Source organism: Crassostrea angulata, chromosome 8 (assembly GCF_025612915.1).
Source record: "Crassostrea angulata isolate pt1a10 chromosome 8, ASM2561291v2, whole genome shotgun sequence".
Classification (NCBI taxonomy): domain Eukaryota; kingdom Metazoa; phylum Mollusca; class Bivalvia; order Ostreida; family Ostreidae; genus Magallana; species Magallana angulata.
Window position 1 is genome coordinate 33,421,145 of NC_069118.1, and position 16,324 is coordinate 33,437,468.

A 16,324-nucleotide genomic window follows, 5' to 3' on the forward strand; every position below is an offset into this window, starting at 1 on the left:
CAAAGCTCAACTTATCATTTTTCTCTTGGAGATTATGTATTTCAAACCATTTTGGTTTTGTTGTTGTTGTATTGTATTTATTGAAAATTGAATGCATTAGTTTATACATGTATGATTTCAAGGGACCGCATGATAAAATAAAAATGGATTAGTTCAAATTTTCAAGTCAATTCAAAATTTCATTTCTGTCATATTTTTGTGTAAATAATTGATATGGATGTCATTCCATGATATTTTCTACAACATTTTACATGTAAATATAATAAATACACCCACAAATTCATTTTATTTGACACGGCACATAGAAATTCAAATATATCATTTATATAAAATTTAATGACAATAAGGTCTTCAGTATTTCAGGTCTTTAGTACATCCATCATACCGATTTGAAAAGAATGAAGAACTCCGAAAATTTCCGAATAGATTATAGTCTCGATAAAAACGCGCCAAACACGACAGTCTACTAAGTATGACCTACTTTTTATTTACGACTTAAACAAAAAATATGTGATATTTTTTAAAAGGCTTAAAACATATTTCTAAATGCAAATTTACTTTTAATTCATAAAATGTAGCATGATATTAATTCTATTAAAAAAGAACTATCACGCAGAAACGCAGTAACAATATTTAAATGTATATCAAATAACGGACCGTTTTCCGGCGGCCCGTACTGACTTTTGGAAGAATATACGAAACTTTCTCAAGGCGGACATAACGTGACGATTGTTAAAAACACAATTTTAAGAGTTATTTTTCATGGATTTTCATGCTCGTCGATCTCAACTCAACAGTCTCTGTGATAACCAGTTTAAACCGGTTTTGTAAAACCGCTGTTCTAGCTGTTACTAATTTACTCCCTCCGTGATCTACAATTTATATTGATTTATTTAAGGAAATAATTGACTTCATGACTAAGGGAATGTAAATATATGCATTAAATGATTTATTGTTGACGTCGTCGTGCCAATAACTGCCATCAGTTAAGCAGACAAATTATCATAACGCGCTAACGCGCGTTATTTATTTTGTTTGCTCACCTTACGGCAGTTATGGAGACGACGACGTCAAAACAAATCATACAATGCTATATTATTACATGTATATCCTATATTGGTGTAAAGGACTAAGTGCGGTTTTATGCAATTTTTGCCCCCCAAAATCAAAGTTTTAGAAAGAGCTTTAAAATAAGATGAAAGATAGTTAAAATCATATTGGAAATAAAGGTGTAAAAGGTTATCACCACAGTGACGTCATAACGTAGAAATGACGTCATGAATATTGCATTATTTTGATAAATTGATGTTTTGTAGCAAAATATGGGTGTTTTCCGATGGTTTTTCGACTGGGAAACATCGAGCGCAGGCTTGCTCAAGTACCATTTTTTAGTATAATATGTATAACTATCTGAAGAAAAACATTTGTTAAAATTGCACTTGAGCAGACCTGCGCTCTATACTTCCGAATGCAAAATATAGAGCAAAAATGAGAATATCTTCATTTGTTTGCAACTTTGCGGGAATTAGGTCATTTAGATGACGTCATAGATAAAAAGCGAGTGAGCAATAATGACTAAAATCAAGATTAAAGTTATAGGCATCCTCTTTACAATGATTTGTGAAGATTTCATTCTTATACGATACTATTTAAAAATTGGTTGAAATCGGGGGCAGATATTTGACCAAACCGCACATAGTCCTTTGAAACGTATTAGATTAAGATCGTTGAATTTTTGAGGCCGCCGACAGCATGCGCACAGTGTCTACAAACAGGGATGACGTAACAAACCGAAACTTTCATAGAGCCCGAGAATAGCATCTTCGCTAGCCAAGATGGAGAATAGAGATATGTAATATGCATACAGGCAATAAATATTTTGAAATGCGAACGAATGATCATTTATGAATTGCGATATGGTGAAACAGAAAGACAACCCAGGCAAAAGCTTAGTGTGAAAAAATAAAATAATGACGGATAAAGGTAAAGAAAGTTTCACACTGTCTGAATAACCATTAAGAAAGTTTTATAGATCGAATTCACGTATTATTCCAACTTGTCTTCCAGAAAAATTACGACATACATGTTTAATTCGGGGGAAATTCGGTATACTTTGATTAGAATACTGCTGGTAATACTTGTAATGAAAATCAATTTCTTAAAATATGAAAAAAAATATAAAAATGCAATCTTTTATGTTTTATATAACTTCATCCACATGCGCTTGTTTCATACAGGAGGTCTATTAGCTATATACAACAGTGTTATTGCGTATAGGTAATAGATCTTCATTAAAAAAACAGTCGCCTGTGACTTTATTCCATTATAACTGATTTTAAAAAAAATTAAAATATCGTTGTTCCCCGGTGAAAGAATTTCAAAACACAAAACATTAATTTATAGGATATACATTGATTTGTCATATTATAATCTATTGATAGATACAAGTAGATGTATTTGGCTTTATCAACTGTCATTCTAAGTTACACAACACTCTCTCTCTCTCTCTCTCTCTCTCTCTCTCAATTCACAACCAGTTATATCTCAACTCCGCCTACTACGATCTGATTAGACAAGGGTGAGTAGAACATTATGCTGAAACTTTTCTGGAGTCACCGCTTATTTAAAGCTTCTACGTAGTTCGCTATATGTTTTATAGGGGTGAATAGATGAATACGAATTTGACCATGAGGAGGGAAGGGGTATTTACAATGTTCACTCATGAATAACATATTAGATTTAGTTGTATATATTATCGTCATCTTTGTTCAGTCACGTAAACATGTGTTAAATAAATCTATAAATTCTACGTAAATTTCAATTTTTATATACATGTAATAGACAAGTAAAGATGGGTTTGTGCAAAAAGTTGTGTTGTGGACACAAGCATTTGACGATATATATTTTTCTAATATTACTAAATACAGTGATAAACAACTTAATTTTAGGTACGGGTTATATTTCCTTTTTTTCTTTTTTTTCTTTTTTTTTTTGATTAGAAGAAAAACACATAAATAACGTCAGGTGTCTGTGGTTGCAGACGACAGACGATCGATAGTTTAAAGGCAGTAAGCGATCTCAGAAATGATAACTCCGAGTTATTCAAGAATATTGTAGTTTTGTCTTTTTGTTCGAATTAACAAAGACTGATAAATGATGTTTTGGTATTTAATATTATAATACATGTACATGTGAATTATTTAAGATGGTTTAATTTGAATGAGTGATATTTGTTTGCTTAATGTGAAATCTACTTGTACAAGTAAACCTTTTATTGGTTTTCTTTATTTGTTATGTATAAGCATTTTAAGGAGGCCGACTTTAGTTTTCATTGCGCATGTTTTTACGCATTCTTGAAAAATAAAGTGTATTTATACTTTTTATGAATTTTTTTTCATATCATTTATAAAATTAAACCAGTAAACAAAATACATATATAAATATTTAGATTTTTAAAGAAAAAAATATTTTTTCAAATGATTTTTCTGTTGTACTGAAGATGAGCGTTGCCATTGTGCTTTTATGACGTTATGAAAAAAAATAATAAAAGCGTTTTAGGAGTGTGGAAATAGAAATAACATAATTAAAAACAAAAAGTAAAAATCGTACGCTTTTCAAAATCTATACACAGAATAATGCTTTCCTCGGGGGGTATTTTTCTTAATTTTTTAATGAATCAATGATACTATACTATATTTGTAATACTCCAAATATATAGCAAAATTTTGTGTTTGTTTAATATTTTTTTATGGCCCCCACTTAAAATCAGACGGTAGAATTTCAAATTTTTAACATATAAGATAGAAAATAATATTACTAATCACATATTACAATTTGAGAAAAAAAGCTATTGTAGTGTTTTTTAATCTGCTTCGAATTGCGGAAAATGACAATTTCCTAAATGTATATATTCCTATAATAAATGTACCTGTATTTTGAGATGGCCCCCAAAAATAACCATACGGTCGATTTTCTTGAAACTTCGCAAATAAACTGAAATTGGTGTAAATTACATATGGTTAAAAATAAAGAATTATGCGATTGTAGTTTTTCCACAAAAAAAACAAATCGGCCTCTTTAAATCATGTCCACAGACTCATGCACGGATCCAGAAAATTTCCGGGTGAGGGATATCTATGTTTATTAAAGGGCGACCTGTTTTCGAAAATTTTACTTTTTAACTTTAAGCATTGAATTTTCCAAAGGGGTAGGGTCTTGTTGACCATAATCACAAACATGTATGAACCAGATAGCTATAGTTGCACCTCGTGTTAAACAAGCATTATGCGAGCATTGCATAAACAATTCATGTTCAATCCATGTCGTTTTACCTGCTATTAATGTTTAGGTGTTTTTAAATTTCGTGAAAGCTAAACCAATTGTTTTTGAAAGAGTCTACCAAAATAAATATCTACATTATCTTATGATTAATCTTATTGAATTAAACTTAATCTGTAGTCTCTTATTTTAAAGCAACACAGCAAGTTTTTTTTTTAAAAATCATCAAATTATATTTAAAAAAAATCTGGAAAAAGAAGTTTGGACAGAATGACAGACAGCACAAAGGTTTTTTTCTTCTTTTAAACAACTGTCTTTATGCATTCCATGACTTCAGAAAAACACAATTTGAAATCTATTCAAATATCTTATTTTAAATCATACTGAGTTGATATCACAATGAATTAAAATTTCAGAAGTTAAACTATATCCTCGGCAATCTGGTATACATAAGTTCATATATACATTTTTCAGTTTCACGGAATTATCAGTTAAAGCATTCTTTAATTGGTATTATTTCAATTCTTTGTTCTCTGTTTCTTGTAGACAGGTATTTTTACAAGTGAAGATCTGACATTGGGATCTACCCCACAGATAACACGCATGTTGGTTTCTTTGAATCTGTAAATTAAAAAAAAAATTATTTGTAATACGTGAAATCGATCAGCATGGTATTACATGTCCAATATATTGCAATACAGCTACATATATGTACATTAATGTTAGAATGCAGAAGTATCTGTAATCTTAACAATTGTACAAAGACTTCATTAAACACTTACCCACGTTTTGTAAAGTAGCAGAGCAAAGTCAGGGGGGTGGTAACCTGATCCTGAGTCGTCGCCAACGAGGAGCTCCATGAGGTGGGGGGTCCACAGAGCTGCCCGGGTTCCGGGGGTTGATGATGAGTGGGGCGGGCGGCGGTGGGGGTGCTGGCTGGGATGGTGGTACGTTTGATTGTTCAGCCCCGGCTAAAGGAAAAAAAATCATTCTGCGGAAATCATTACAAACTAGATGCTGTCATTAGACAGTAATACCCGCACCAAGTGTTTGCCCCTAAATAACACTATTTTGTACCAGTTTAATTAAAAATGAAGGCCACATGCAAGCTCCGGTAAAACATTTAAAAATTATAATTTTCATAACTGAAAGATGAGATCCCTTCCCATATGATAATACACATGAGCAGCACTTTATGTGCAATTTGGGGTTGAACTGTTTGCAGTGAATTTTCAGTTAATCAATAATCTTAACATTTCATGTCATAGAAAGTATAATAGTCTATATAATTATTACAAACAAAATTAAATTATGTCCCCTCCCCGTGGCGGTTGCTGGTTTTAGATTTGCTTCTGTGTGCCTACATGTACATAATCGTGTGCACAGATTTAGACAAGGGGTATGAGTGAGGGGTCAAGACCCCCCCCCCCCCCCATGAAAATTCATCTATATCAATTGTAAAATTACCAAAAATACACCTTGGACCCCAATGCTCTTACAGACATGTAAACGCTCTAACCCATTGCGCTTCAATGTTAGGTAACATTATTGGGGGGGGGGGTAAATAATTAATTAATATTTAATATACTTTATTGTTTATATCAATAGGAAGTATACATCACAATATGCAGGTGTCCTGTTATTTACCTAATAAAATAGTGAAAGTGGATTTGAAGAATAGGTCATAAAAATACATGCATGTTACAAATGACTGATCTTTGTCTGAAGTTACGTACACAACACAGGTCTGCAGGTCTCATTAGCGGGTACTAGTTTTACCCATCTCTTCGATTAGATGGGTTCACGTCTGTGTTTTCCATATGCAGAAAAGGATTACTTAAGATCAACTAAAGGAATGCATTATTGTGTTTTAATTGGATTATCATTATGATGTTGACCAATATAGGTAAGCATAATACATGTAGTAGCAGTAGCACAATATAATGAGATGCCAGCATACATAAGTTCTACTTTCACTTTCTAAATGTGATCTCCCTTTGACAGCATACTGTATCATCATCTTTTAATATTTAAATAAGCTTATCATCGTTACCTATCCTATCGCATTTGTAAGTTTCTGTCATTTTAGTTGCAAAAGTTATTTTTTTTCATTTGTCAGACTTGCACTGTTGAGTTGACCCCATATTGACCCTAGTGTATAAACAATTTCTTATTAAATTTGTGTATAAATTACATGTAAGTAAGTGTAGACACTTATCATTTTTATATGAGATATAATAGGAAGGAAGGAGTATTTCTTTCGTAATGTATTATAATGCATCAAATACAATGTAGGTCATGACCTTATGGGACTGTTCTGACCCCACCAAAAATTGCTAATTTCCAAAATGTTAATGTGCATCAGGAGAGAAAAAGCAATCAAGAAATGATTTAAAATTTGCTACTGTACACATGTAAGAAGAATGTATTAAGAAGACTGAATCTCTAGAACCAGGTTAGATTGGGGGGGGGGGTTGAATGTGGAGTATAAACATTTATAACTTGAATCATTTATTGTTATTAATTTTAACTTGTCAGTGAATACTAGTTATTGATCCCAAGGTAGAAATATGACCTCTGATCAGATCTCAATAGATCATTTGTCAATTATGCAAGGTGTTATGTAATTTTTTTTAAGAATAACATTTTTTACCAGTTTATAAAAGTTTTTAGACACCCAAATTATATATTTTGATTTTAATAGATCATTCGATAACGGGGGGGGGGGGGGGGGGGGTGTGCAGTTTATATTTGAGTTTGTTTGGGTGTGGGGGTTCCAAGTCATATATTTGACAATTTTTTAATGTAAATTTAAAATAAGACTAAGCCATACTACAGTTATGAACATGAATAGTATAGAACAAAACACAAACTAATACATGTATATATATACATAGGAAGTATTACAAAACATAGATGATTGATGTTATTCCTCCTTAGGTCATGGCGCATCAGGCTCCGGGGCCATAAAACTTAGACAGGCTTACTTATGATCTAAGTCTCACTTTTACAAAACGTAAAGGAACATTTAGTGGAAAAGTGAGACTGAGATCAAAATAGAGCTCGTCTAAGTTTTATGGCACCAGGGCCAGATCATTATGGCATGTAAGTCATGACCCTAAGGGGTCATCCTGACCCCCTTAGAATCAGGAATTGTCAATTATCTTTAAATTATTGATGTTTGATGATCCTATCTCTATTTAATCTTTATTATTAAGTCTCCCGAATGAAATTTGGAGACTAATTGTTTTTGTACGATTCTTAATACATGTTTTCGGGGGGGGGGGGGGTCAAAAGGGTGTGGGGTCTAACATTGCACCTTGTAGGAAGAATATTAGACTCTATTGTAAATGGTTACTTGAAAAAGGACAAAGATAATAATATAGGGTTTTCATAATCATATATATATTGACTGTTACTGGCAATTAGGGTTTATTAAATCTGACCCCTGGGGTCATCCCCATCCCCAAGGAATTTGAAATTACCATATATCTAAGAAACTGTTATAATCATGACCCCTAAACCATATATATTCATGTTTCTGATGTCAAGGGGCATCACATGTTATGTAAGGCATGGGCTCTGTAGGTAGTCATGACCCCCTCAAACAGCAAGTCCCTTAATATCGTCAAAACAGTTGAGATCCCCACCCTTAAACCATATATATTCTTGTTCCTTGTGTCAAGGGGCATCAAACGGTATGTAGGTCATGGGCTCCGGGGGTGGTCATGACCCCCCTTGAACAGGAAGTGCACGAATATCTCGAAACGGTTGAGATCCCCACCCCTTAACCATATATATTCTTGATCCTTACAGGGCATCAAAAGGTATGTAGGTAATGGGCCTCAGGGTTAAATTTAATTTTTCAAAACCGTAATGCACATCTATGGAACAGTTCATTTCATATCCCAAGATATGATGTGTCTATCCATTAAATCATAAAAGGAGTTCTAGGATCTATGTTTTTTTTTAAGTGATTAACGTCAATTTTCTGCTACTTTTTTACTCCCTGGATGAAATTTAAATTTTTAAAACCTTACTGCACATCTAAAGACCAGTCTCTATCATATCCCAAGATATGATGTGTCTGTCCATTAAATCATAAGAGGAGCTCTTGGATCTATGGGTTGTTTTTTTAGTGATAAACATCAATTTTCTGCTACTATTTGACTCCCTGGATGAAATTAAAAATTTTAAAACCTTATTGCACATCTATAGGACAGCCTCAATTATATCCCAAGAGATGACGTAGCTACTCCAAAAGTTGTAAGAGGAGTTCTGGGAACCATGCTTGTTTTGCAAAAAAACGTCATTTTTTGTTGCCCACTGATCCCCTTAATAAAAAAAAATTCTGGAACCTGATCACACCTCAATATGACACCCCCAATCATATTCTAGATGATCATTTGGCTACTGAAAAAAAATGACGTTTTTGAAACCAGTTTTTTTTTGTAAAAAAAAACCCCGTCATTTTTCAGCCATTAAATGACCCCCAGGACAAAATTGAAAATTCCGAAACCTTATTGCGCATCTATAGGATACCCTTAAACATATCCCAAAAGATGATTTGTCTACTTTTGAAAATGTAGGAGGAGTTCAAGGAAGAAGGTTTTTTGTGAAAAAACGTCATTTTTTACCAATTATTTGACCCCCAGGACTATCACATAATTTTTGAAACCTTTTTACAAAACAACATGATACCCCAAATCAAACTCCAAGAGTTCAGTTTGCTGGTTTATAAGATGTAAGATGTAAGAGCAGTTTGAGAAAGTAAAACGTGACAGGCGAACGGACAGACGGACAGATGGACGGACGGAACAGGGTAACAACAATATACCCGAACTTTCTTTAGAAAGTGCGGGTATAATGATGTACATTTCAACAATTCTGCCTTGCAGAAATTCAAAGCACATACACATTCCAATGAGGAGGAGAACTTGTGATAAAGAAACTTATTTCTGTAACATTCAGAGATGTGGACCTAAATCTTATTGAATAGAACCTAAAAATGTAGTGCCTAGTTGGAAGCTGAATTTAAATTACATGAATACATGCAATCAGGGTTGTCTCTAAGACCCGGGAATTCCCCTGCCTATAATGCCTTAATTACCCGGCCATTATTGCATTTCAAATGCAATGTAGCTATAAGCAAGACCCCCTGACCCTTCTACTTATTACTTATTCATTTCTTCCTTCTATTTCAATTTTTAGAGACAACCCTGACACAATATTTAACACTACTAATTACTTGTTTGCATTCAAGGGCCCAAAGTTGGTCTTATCTTATTTGTATTGGCTTAATATATACCTACCAATTAATGGCGGAAGCTCCCCTGTGGCGGGGTAGGAGGGAGGGGTGGTAGATGATGGACTGGTATTTGGGGAAGTTGATGCCGTCCATGGGGATGAACTGAGAACAGAACGGGAGGACGTTGAGCTATGCCCCCACAGATTTGTACTCCTCCAACACTTCTGGAATGGCCACTTTCTTCATCTGCCATCTTTTGTACTATAACACTGGGATGTTGTCCTTGACTGCTGCCAGAGCTGAGAAGGGAGAGAAAAAAATTATTAATTAACTAAATTATAATTAATATATGATCTACATATATTAATATGCATATTAAATTAGTTTAATAAGGTTTTTGTTTACGTCTTCAAAATCTGTTGATAAATATTGAAAGCTCTGGAAAAAATTGTTAATTATACAGTTATGTACGAATTTAATGTTGGTTTCATTTTTCATTTAGCTGATATTTGAAAACTCAATGCAGACATTTTGTTCGAGGAACAATGCAGTCTAACGTACAACGAAGTGAATCAGTAGGGGCTGGCTTTATAGTCAGACTGAGAAACAATGTTGAATTTTTGGTTTTGTTTGTAACACAATGAAACACAGAAACCCAAAATAATTGTAACACTGTTGTGACAGGAAGCTGTTCAGTACTGCAACACAGGACACATCATAGTATTCCTAGATGACTGTGGCATATTGTAAGCTAGCTAAATAATGTGATACAAATTATGGTAGTTATGGCATTGGTCTCCCACAACGCCCCATCGACATGGAGAGAGACTAGTCATATACAGATACATGTATAACATACTGTCAGTGAAATATTATGAAATATAATGACCTTGATTTTCCTATTAAACATGTCATATCTGGCCTATTTTACCTGATCATGATACGGCATATCTTGAAAACAATAACATTGAATGTTTGGGGAAAAAAAGTAAGATAAGGAATGTTCATTGTTCAATAATTTTTAGTTGTTCTTGTTTTGCAAATTTGTGAACCAAAAATAAACCAAACATTTATAATTATGATCATATAGGTGACCGACTTTTTCCAACTGAACTTTTGATGTATGTTGCACAGGAAAATATTTACTGTGTGAGGTTTTGGCTCAGCTAGTAACTCATTCTCTGAAGATGTTTGTCTTCATATACATGTAATAATATCAAAACATCTATGCCTGATAATTTAAAAGCACTTAGTTTTTAAGGAGTGCTTTGCTTAATATTAACTTCCTATATCATGAGAGATGGGCACATCATGTTAAAAATGCACAAAGACATTTTCAACATGTAAAAGATGCACAGACATTTTTAACATGTTAAACATTCGCAATGACATTTTCAACATGTGCAACATGCACAATGATATTTTCAACATGTGAAACATGCACAATGACATTTTCAACATGTTAAACATGCACAATGACATTTAAACATGATACATGTAGAAATGCATGATGACAAAACAGTAATATGATAGACAATGCATGATGACAATTTTGGCCAATGCTTTGAAAAAACAGGAAAAAAGAAGAGACAGTATCATGAAGGGGATCTTTACCCAGGGGGTCGGGCTTTCCGTTGACGTCAGGGACTGTGAAGACCCCCACGATGATCGTCTACAAAAGGGAAGGAAAGCTGGTTGTTTATATTTTTCAATTTATTAATTTTGTTTAAAATGAAGAGAAGATGAAGCAAAACAATACAAACTATCATATTTTAACAGGTAATGATATATTATAATATATTTTATCTGCAATCTGGTAAAACAAAAAAATTAAGTCTGATTCCAGTCTGATTCTATTCATGCAATCAAGATTTACATTAACCTCCCTATCAGTATCATGAGAATGTAAAATTTTAGTACAATGTATTTTTTTCTTGCATACATTATCATTTGTACAACCATAAATGACTAAATTTACAAAGTGTGTTTGATATCAGTCAATTTACAAACTTTTCAATTTAAAAACTCATGTAAAATAATTGCAATACAGTCTTCAATACAAGAGAGAGAGAGAGAGAGAGAGAGAGAGAGAGAGAGAGAGAGAGAGAGAGAGAGAGAGAGAGAATGAGAGAGAGAGAGAGAGCTAGTTCAAATATATTAAGATTTTAATGCTAAATATACACTTTTTGACATGTAAAACATTGCATTATGTCAAGCTAGAGAGAGAGAGAGAAATTAAGAGACAAAACAAGCAAGAGAGAGTTTACCTGAGAAATTCAAATTTTGATGTACTATGCACATGCACACACACAAGAGTTCTACAAGGTATTTAGTAAAAAAATATTACATCATTCCATCTGCCATGCACAGACATCAATTCAACTGCCTGGTAAAATCTGACATACATGCATATAATGGCACGTACACATGTGTATGTGTCTGAGCATTTCGTTCACAAATGTTTACTTAAATCATTAAAACACAAATTAAAGCAATGACCGGCTGACCTGCACATATAAAAGCAATGAATTAAATACTTTTGAATTTAAAAAAAAAATGAAGAGAGTTCATGCTACAAAGCAGAAACATTAAATTAACAATTAAATGAATGTTAATTGGTTTTTTTCCAAACATACATGCTTAATCATGATTTAAAAAACTACCGGTAGTAAAAGCTGAAATCTATAACTATCCTAAAATCTTTCTGAGTAATAAAACATTTTTTTTCTTTATCTATTGCCTGCATTTAATATGCGTAGTTTCATTCTGTTAATTTTTTTCCTCCCATATCAAGGTACCTTTAAAATTATCAATTCATTCGTTTTAAAATATGCATTTCAAACTTAACACACATTAAAATAAGCACAAGCTATAGGTTTTTTAAAATAATCCTTGATCACCTACCTATTTAAATGTTCAAAACCCAACTGAGAGCAAAATGGTCACGGCCTACAAATTCTATGCTGCCTTGTTTGTAAACAGATTATGAACGTGTGTAAAATGTAGGTCAAAAAGTGTTGGTTGGTCACATGATCAGCACTGTGTATATATATCAATGGGGGATTGGGGGGGAGGGATTAACAATTTCAGTCAGGCCCTTTGTGTATAGTGGGGCCATGTTATCTCTTGGTGTCTTGACACCAATGCTAATTTGTTTCGTTACATAATATTACATAAAATAAATCTTATCTTGTCTCTGATCCAGTCCACATGGTCACATTTCGAATTCATTATTTAGAGAGAGAGAGAGAGAGAGAGAGAGAGAGAGAGAGAGATTTTCTCTTTTGAGAAGTGGACTACATGTATGCCTGTCCACTTCTCAAAAGAGAGAGAGAGAGAGAGAGAGAGAGAGAGAGAGAGAGAGATTTTAAATTAAAAATAATGCATAAAAACCAACATTCTTGACATTAATAATGGAAAGATTGATAATCAATATAAGAATAATAATCAATATTATACATTTGGACATAAAATATGCTGTGTGCACCCCACTGTGGCAATTTCCCTTATGTTTAATGAAATAATTATTGAGATTTTTCTTGTTTTAGTTTTGGGTCACAATTCTTTCGTATAAAATAATTCTAGATTATCATTTTTAATAATTTAGGGACCAAGAATTGAACCTCTAATCTTTGACATGTTCGAGATTCAATTATTTGTGACTATATCAGTAAAATTATATCCATACAAGTTAACTCTTACCGCTTTGCACAGAAGTCTACCACGTTTTAACTCTGTCTCCCGTCTACTGCTCGGGATTGTAATTAGCGCATGACATGAATCAGGGGCATACAAATGCTTTAATTTTTAAGTCGGATGAATGTTAACTTTTCAAGCATATGTTTTACGGTATTAACCGTATATTGAATGGTGAAGAAGCCACTTCCAGTGATTACATTAGTTACAAGACATGACAAGACAAGACCATAACAGCAAACTTGACTTGCATGTCATTGCAACACTGCATGATTTGTGATAAAAATCCAAAAAAAAACAAAAAACGAATTACTACTAGTTCTTACTTCTCTTAATTTTATTAAATTTAGGCAACTCAATATTACTGAACAATGGCAGTTGTTTATAAAGTCTCTACACATAATTTTTTTTTCCTCCAAAAAAAAATAAATATATAGCTTAATTAATCCATCTGATGGATGTAACTGGACAGGAGAAATAAAGAGGCACCAGACCGGGATTCAAAACCCAGCCCCCCTGAATCTCTAGTAAGGTGCTCTATCAACTTACCATCACACATATGATGATATTGCAATTTTTTAAAAACTAATTCTTATATTTTACTTGATATCCTAATTAAATTACTAATCAGAAACCCTAACTACATAAAAGCTATACTATAGTATGTAAATGTGCATCATAATATGCACAAAAAAGTCCTTGCACAATGCTACCTTTAATGGATTCTGAATCTACCTCTTTTTCCCCCACTGGAGGTTAATATGTATGTTACATCATACGTCGAAATGAAATTAGAAACTCCTGAAAGTCAATCAATGCATTTATTCAATGAGTGATATAACAATTTAAAAATTTTTTACGTAAATATTTCTTTTTTTAACATGTCAGCACTGAGTGCATTATCATGACTACTGTTAAAAAATATATATAAATATGCTTTTATGGAAACGAGGCAAAAATAACATCTTCATTTTGTAAAAAGGCCCTATAGAGATTAAAAAGCTGTACACTACAAAACAACGTATAGAAAAGATTACCAAATATTAACACACAAATGAGGTGATATATGAATGTTCCTTATCCTTTTAACACGTATAGATTAATTACTGTTAGTAAAATCACGACTAGATTTTGCAGCATGCGGTCTGTTTGATCCGACATCTGGATCAGACTATCGACTACAGACTATACAAGCATGATAATGGTGCGGAAATGAGGATTAGTGGCCTACATTTTTGTTATCTATATTACCTGAGAGGTAGAAAATAAACGGACAAACTGTCTCGATGCAAACATTGTAATCGGGGACGGTTTATCAGTCCGACTTTTGTCTTATGACTGTCTTGTCCCGATACCGTCAGAGTATGGTTGGCGGGGTCAAGGTCAATTGACGTGCCAAGTTCTTATGCGCATTTTGATTGGTTGCTAGAACGCACACCTACAAAGATGATGATTTTAGCATTGATTTAGTACCAGTTCATTTAGTCCCGTGTTTCAGTTCATCATTAATTTCAATCACTGCAATTTTTTCGGATTTTAAAGAATCTCCCAAATTTCGATATTCGTTTCAAATATATGTTAATTAATGTTATTTTAGTTTTATTCAGTCATCCGCATTCATGATAGTGAACTGTTGCTAAAAAAAAAATCTTAGCCTGAAAATAACAATGTGTTACTATTTCTTATATAATTGTAACCGATCTTATTAAAATCAAGCATTCACAAGCCCAGACGAGATTTTTTTCTAGATTTTTTTCCAGGTGAAGGGGGAGGGGGTCGAACATTATCACAAAATCAAACCCGTCAGTCAACTCAGTCTTCTTATAAATCTTTCTATTGTATTTTTTTATCCGGAACACCCCGGACTACCCTCTAGATCCGCACATTTTCCTTACTTATTTACTAACTTTTTTCCTCTGTTGTGAATATTCAGTCAGCGCCCAATCATGAATGATTATGGTTAAAAAGTAATTATAATAAGCTTGAATCTGAATTAAAAAGCTTAATTCCAGATTAACACATATATCACAGTTTGCATGAAGAACAATGTCCAACCGCCAAAGCTTAGACTTCCTTTTAAAGGGGCATGGTCACGATTTTGGTCAAAAATTATTTTTTCGATTTTAATATTTACAATGCTTCAGTAAGGCATTTTTAATAGGCGACCAAAATTCGAGTATCATTCGTTGAGTAATAAGTAAGTAACAGGGCTCGAAATTCTTTGCAATGTAAACAAAGTGTTTGTTTACATTTTGAATGTTGAAGTGAAAATTCCAGTTTTAGACCTAAAATGAATGTGTTTAAAGTTAGAAACTGTTTATTTATGCTTAAATGAATAAAAAGATATACAAATCAGCTTGAAAAAGGGTTTTACTGGTATATTGAACCTATGTAAACAAAAACAGGGCACGAGCCTTGTTTACATGACAAAGAATTGTGAGCCCTGTATCTTGCTTAAAACTCATCGACGGGCCCCAAATTGCATTCGATCATTAGAAATGCATTCATAAAGCATTGTAAATAATAAAAACAGAAAAATAAAATTTGACCAAAATCGTGACCATGCCCCTTTAAGATATATAGCTTACATTTTGCTGCAGACGACAATTGGGAACCAAAAAAAAAAGGGGGGGGGTCCGGGTTGAGTAACATGTATAATTTGTTGTAACATAGTTATTTATGTTGTCTCAATAACATGTTCTTTCTCATAAGGGAATTTTTTCTCTCTCTATTTAATATGTATGTCTTTGACAAATCATAGACATACACGCCATATACATTGTGTATATATATGTCTGTGGACAGATTTATACTTTCAATCGTAAAAACTAGATGAATCCCAATGTTTTATAAAAAACTTGAATTAAACATCAGTACAAATATCATACAAAGAAACATTTGTCAAGTTTTTGATATTGCTACATGTACCTATAGTACGTCCATCACCTTTTGATGGTCTTTAATAAAAATACACATACATGTACCTGTGAAAGATATACAGTTGAAATCGATAAAAGGGAATATATCCAAGATATCTTCATTGAACAATTATCATTTTTCACTCATAAACGTTCACAGGAACGAAAACAAATTTCTTGCGGA

General features: G+C 33.0%; 1 protein-coding gene and 1 pseudogene across 2 annotated transcripts; one reads left to right on the forward strand and one right to left on the reverse strand.

The window, feature by feature from the left end:
- The window catches only part of LOC128160910 (acetylcholinesterase-1-like), a 128,465-nt pseudogene that overhangs the window by 46,121 nt on the left and 66,020 nt on the right, over nt 1-16,324 (forward strand).
- On the reverse strand, nt 4,599-14,595 carry LOC128160357 (uncharacterized). Of its 2 annotated transcripts, none has more exons than XR_008240271.1 (3): nt 9,591-9,728; nt 5,061-5,249; nt 4,599-4,899 (listed from the first exon to the last, which is right to left on the reverse strand). XR_008240271.1 is itself a non-coding variant. In XM_052823668.1 (3 exons), exons 1-3 carry the CDS (start codon nt 14,516-14,518, stop codon nt 4,792-4,794), a joined length of 342 nt encoding a protein of 113 aa, XP_052679628.1. In that variant the 5' UTR covers nt 14,519-14,595; the 3' UTR covers nt 4,599-4,791. The 2 variants fall into 2 exon arrangements, 1 of the variants encoding a protein (XP_052679628.1); XM_052823668.1 differs by lacking the exon at nt 9,591-9,728 and adding an exon at nt 14,474-14,595.

Bases quoted from the DNA above. Each gene is read 5' to 3' on its own strand.
- LOC128160357 (XM_052823668.1), bottom strand. From the start codon at position 14,518: ATGTTTGCATCGAGACAGTTTGTCCGTTTATTTTCTACCTCTCAG. The intron at 5,250-14,473 runs GTAATATAGATA...TTTTTCCTTTAG, and splicing joins GTTTATTTTCTACCTCTCAG to CCGGGGCTGAACAATCAAAC. The intron at 4,900-5,060 runs GTAAGTGTTTAA...TTTAATTTACAG, and splicing joins TGCTACTTTACAAAACGTGG to ATTCAAAGAAACCAACATGC.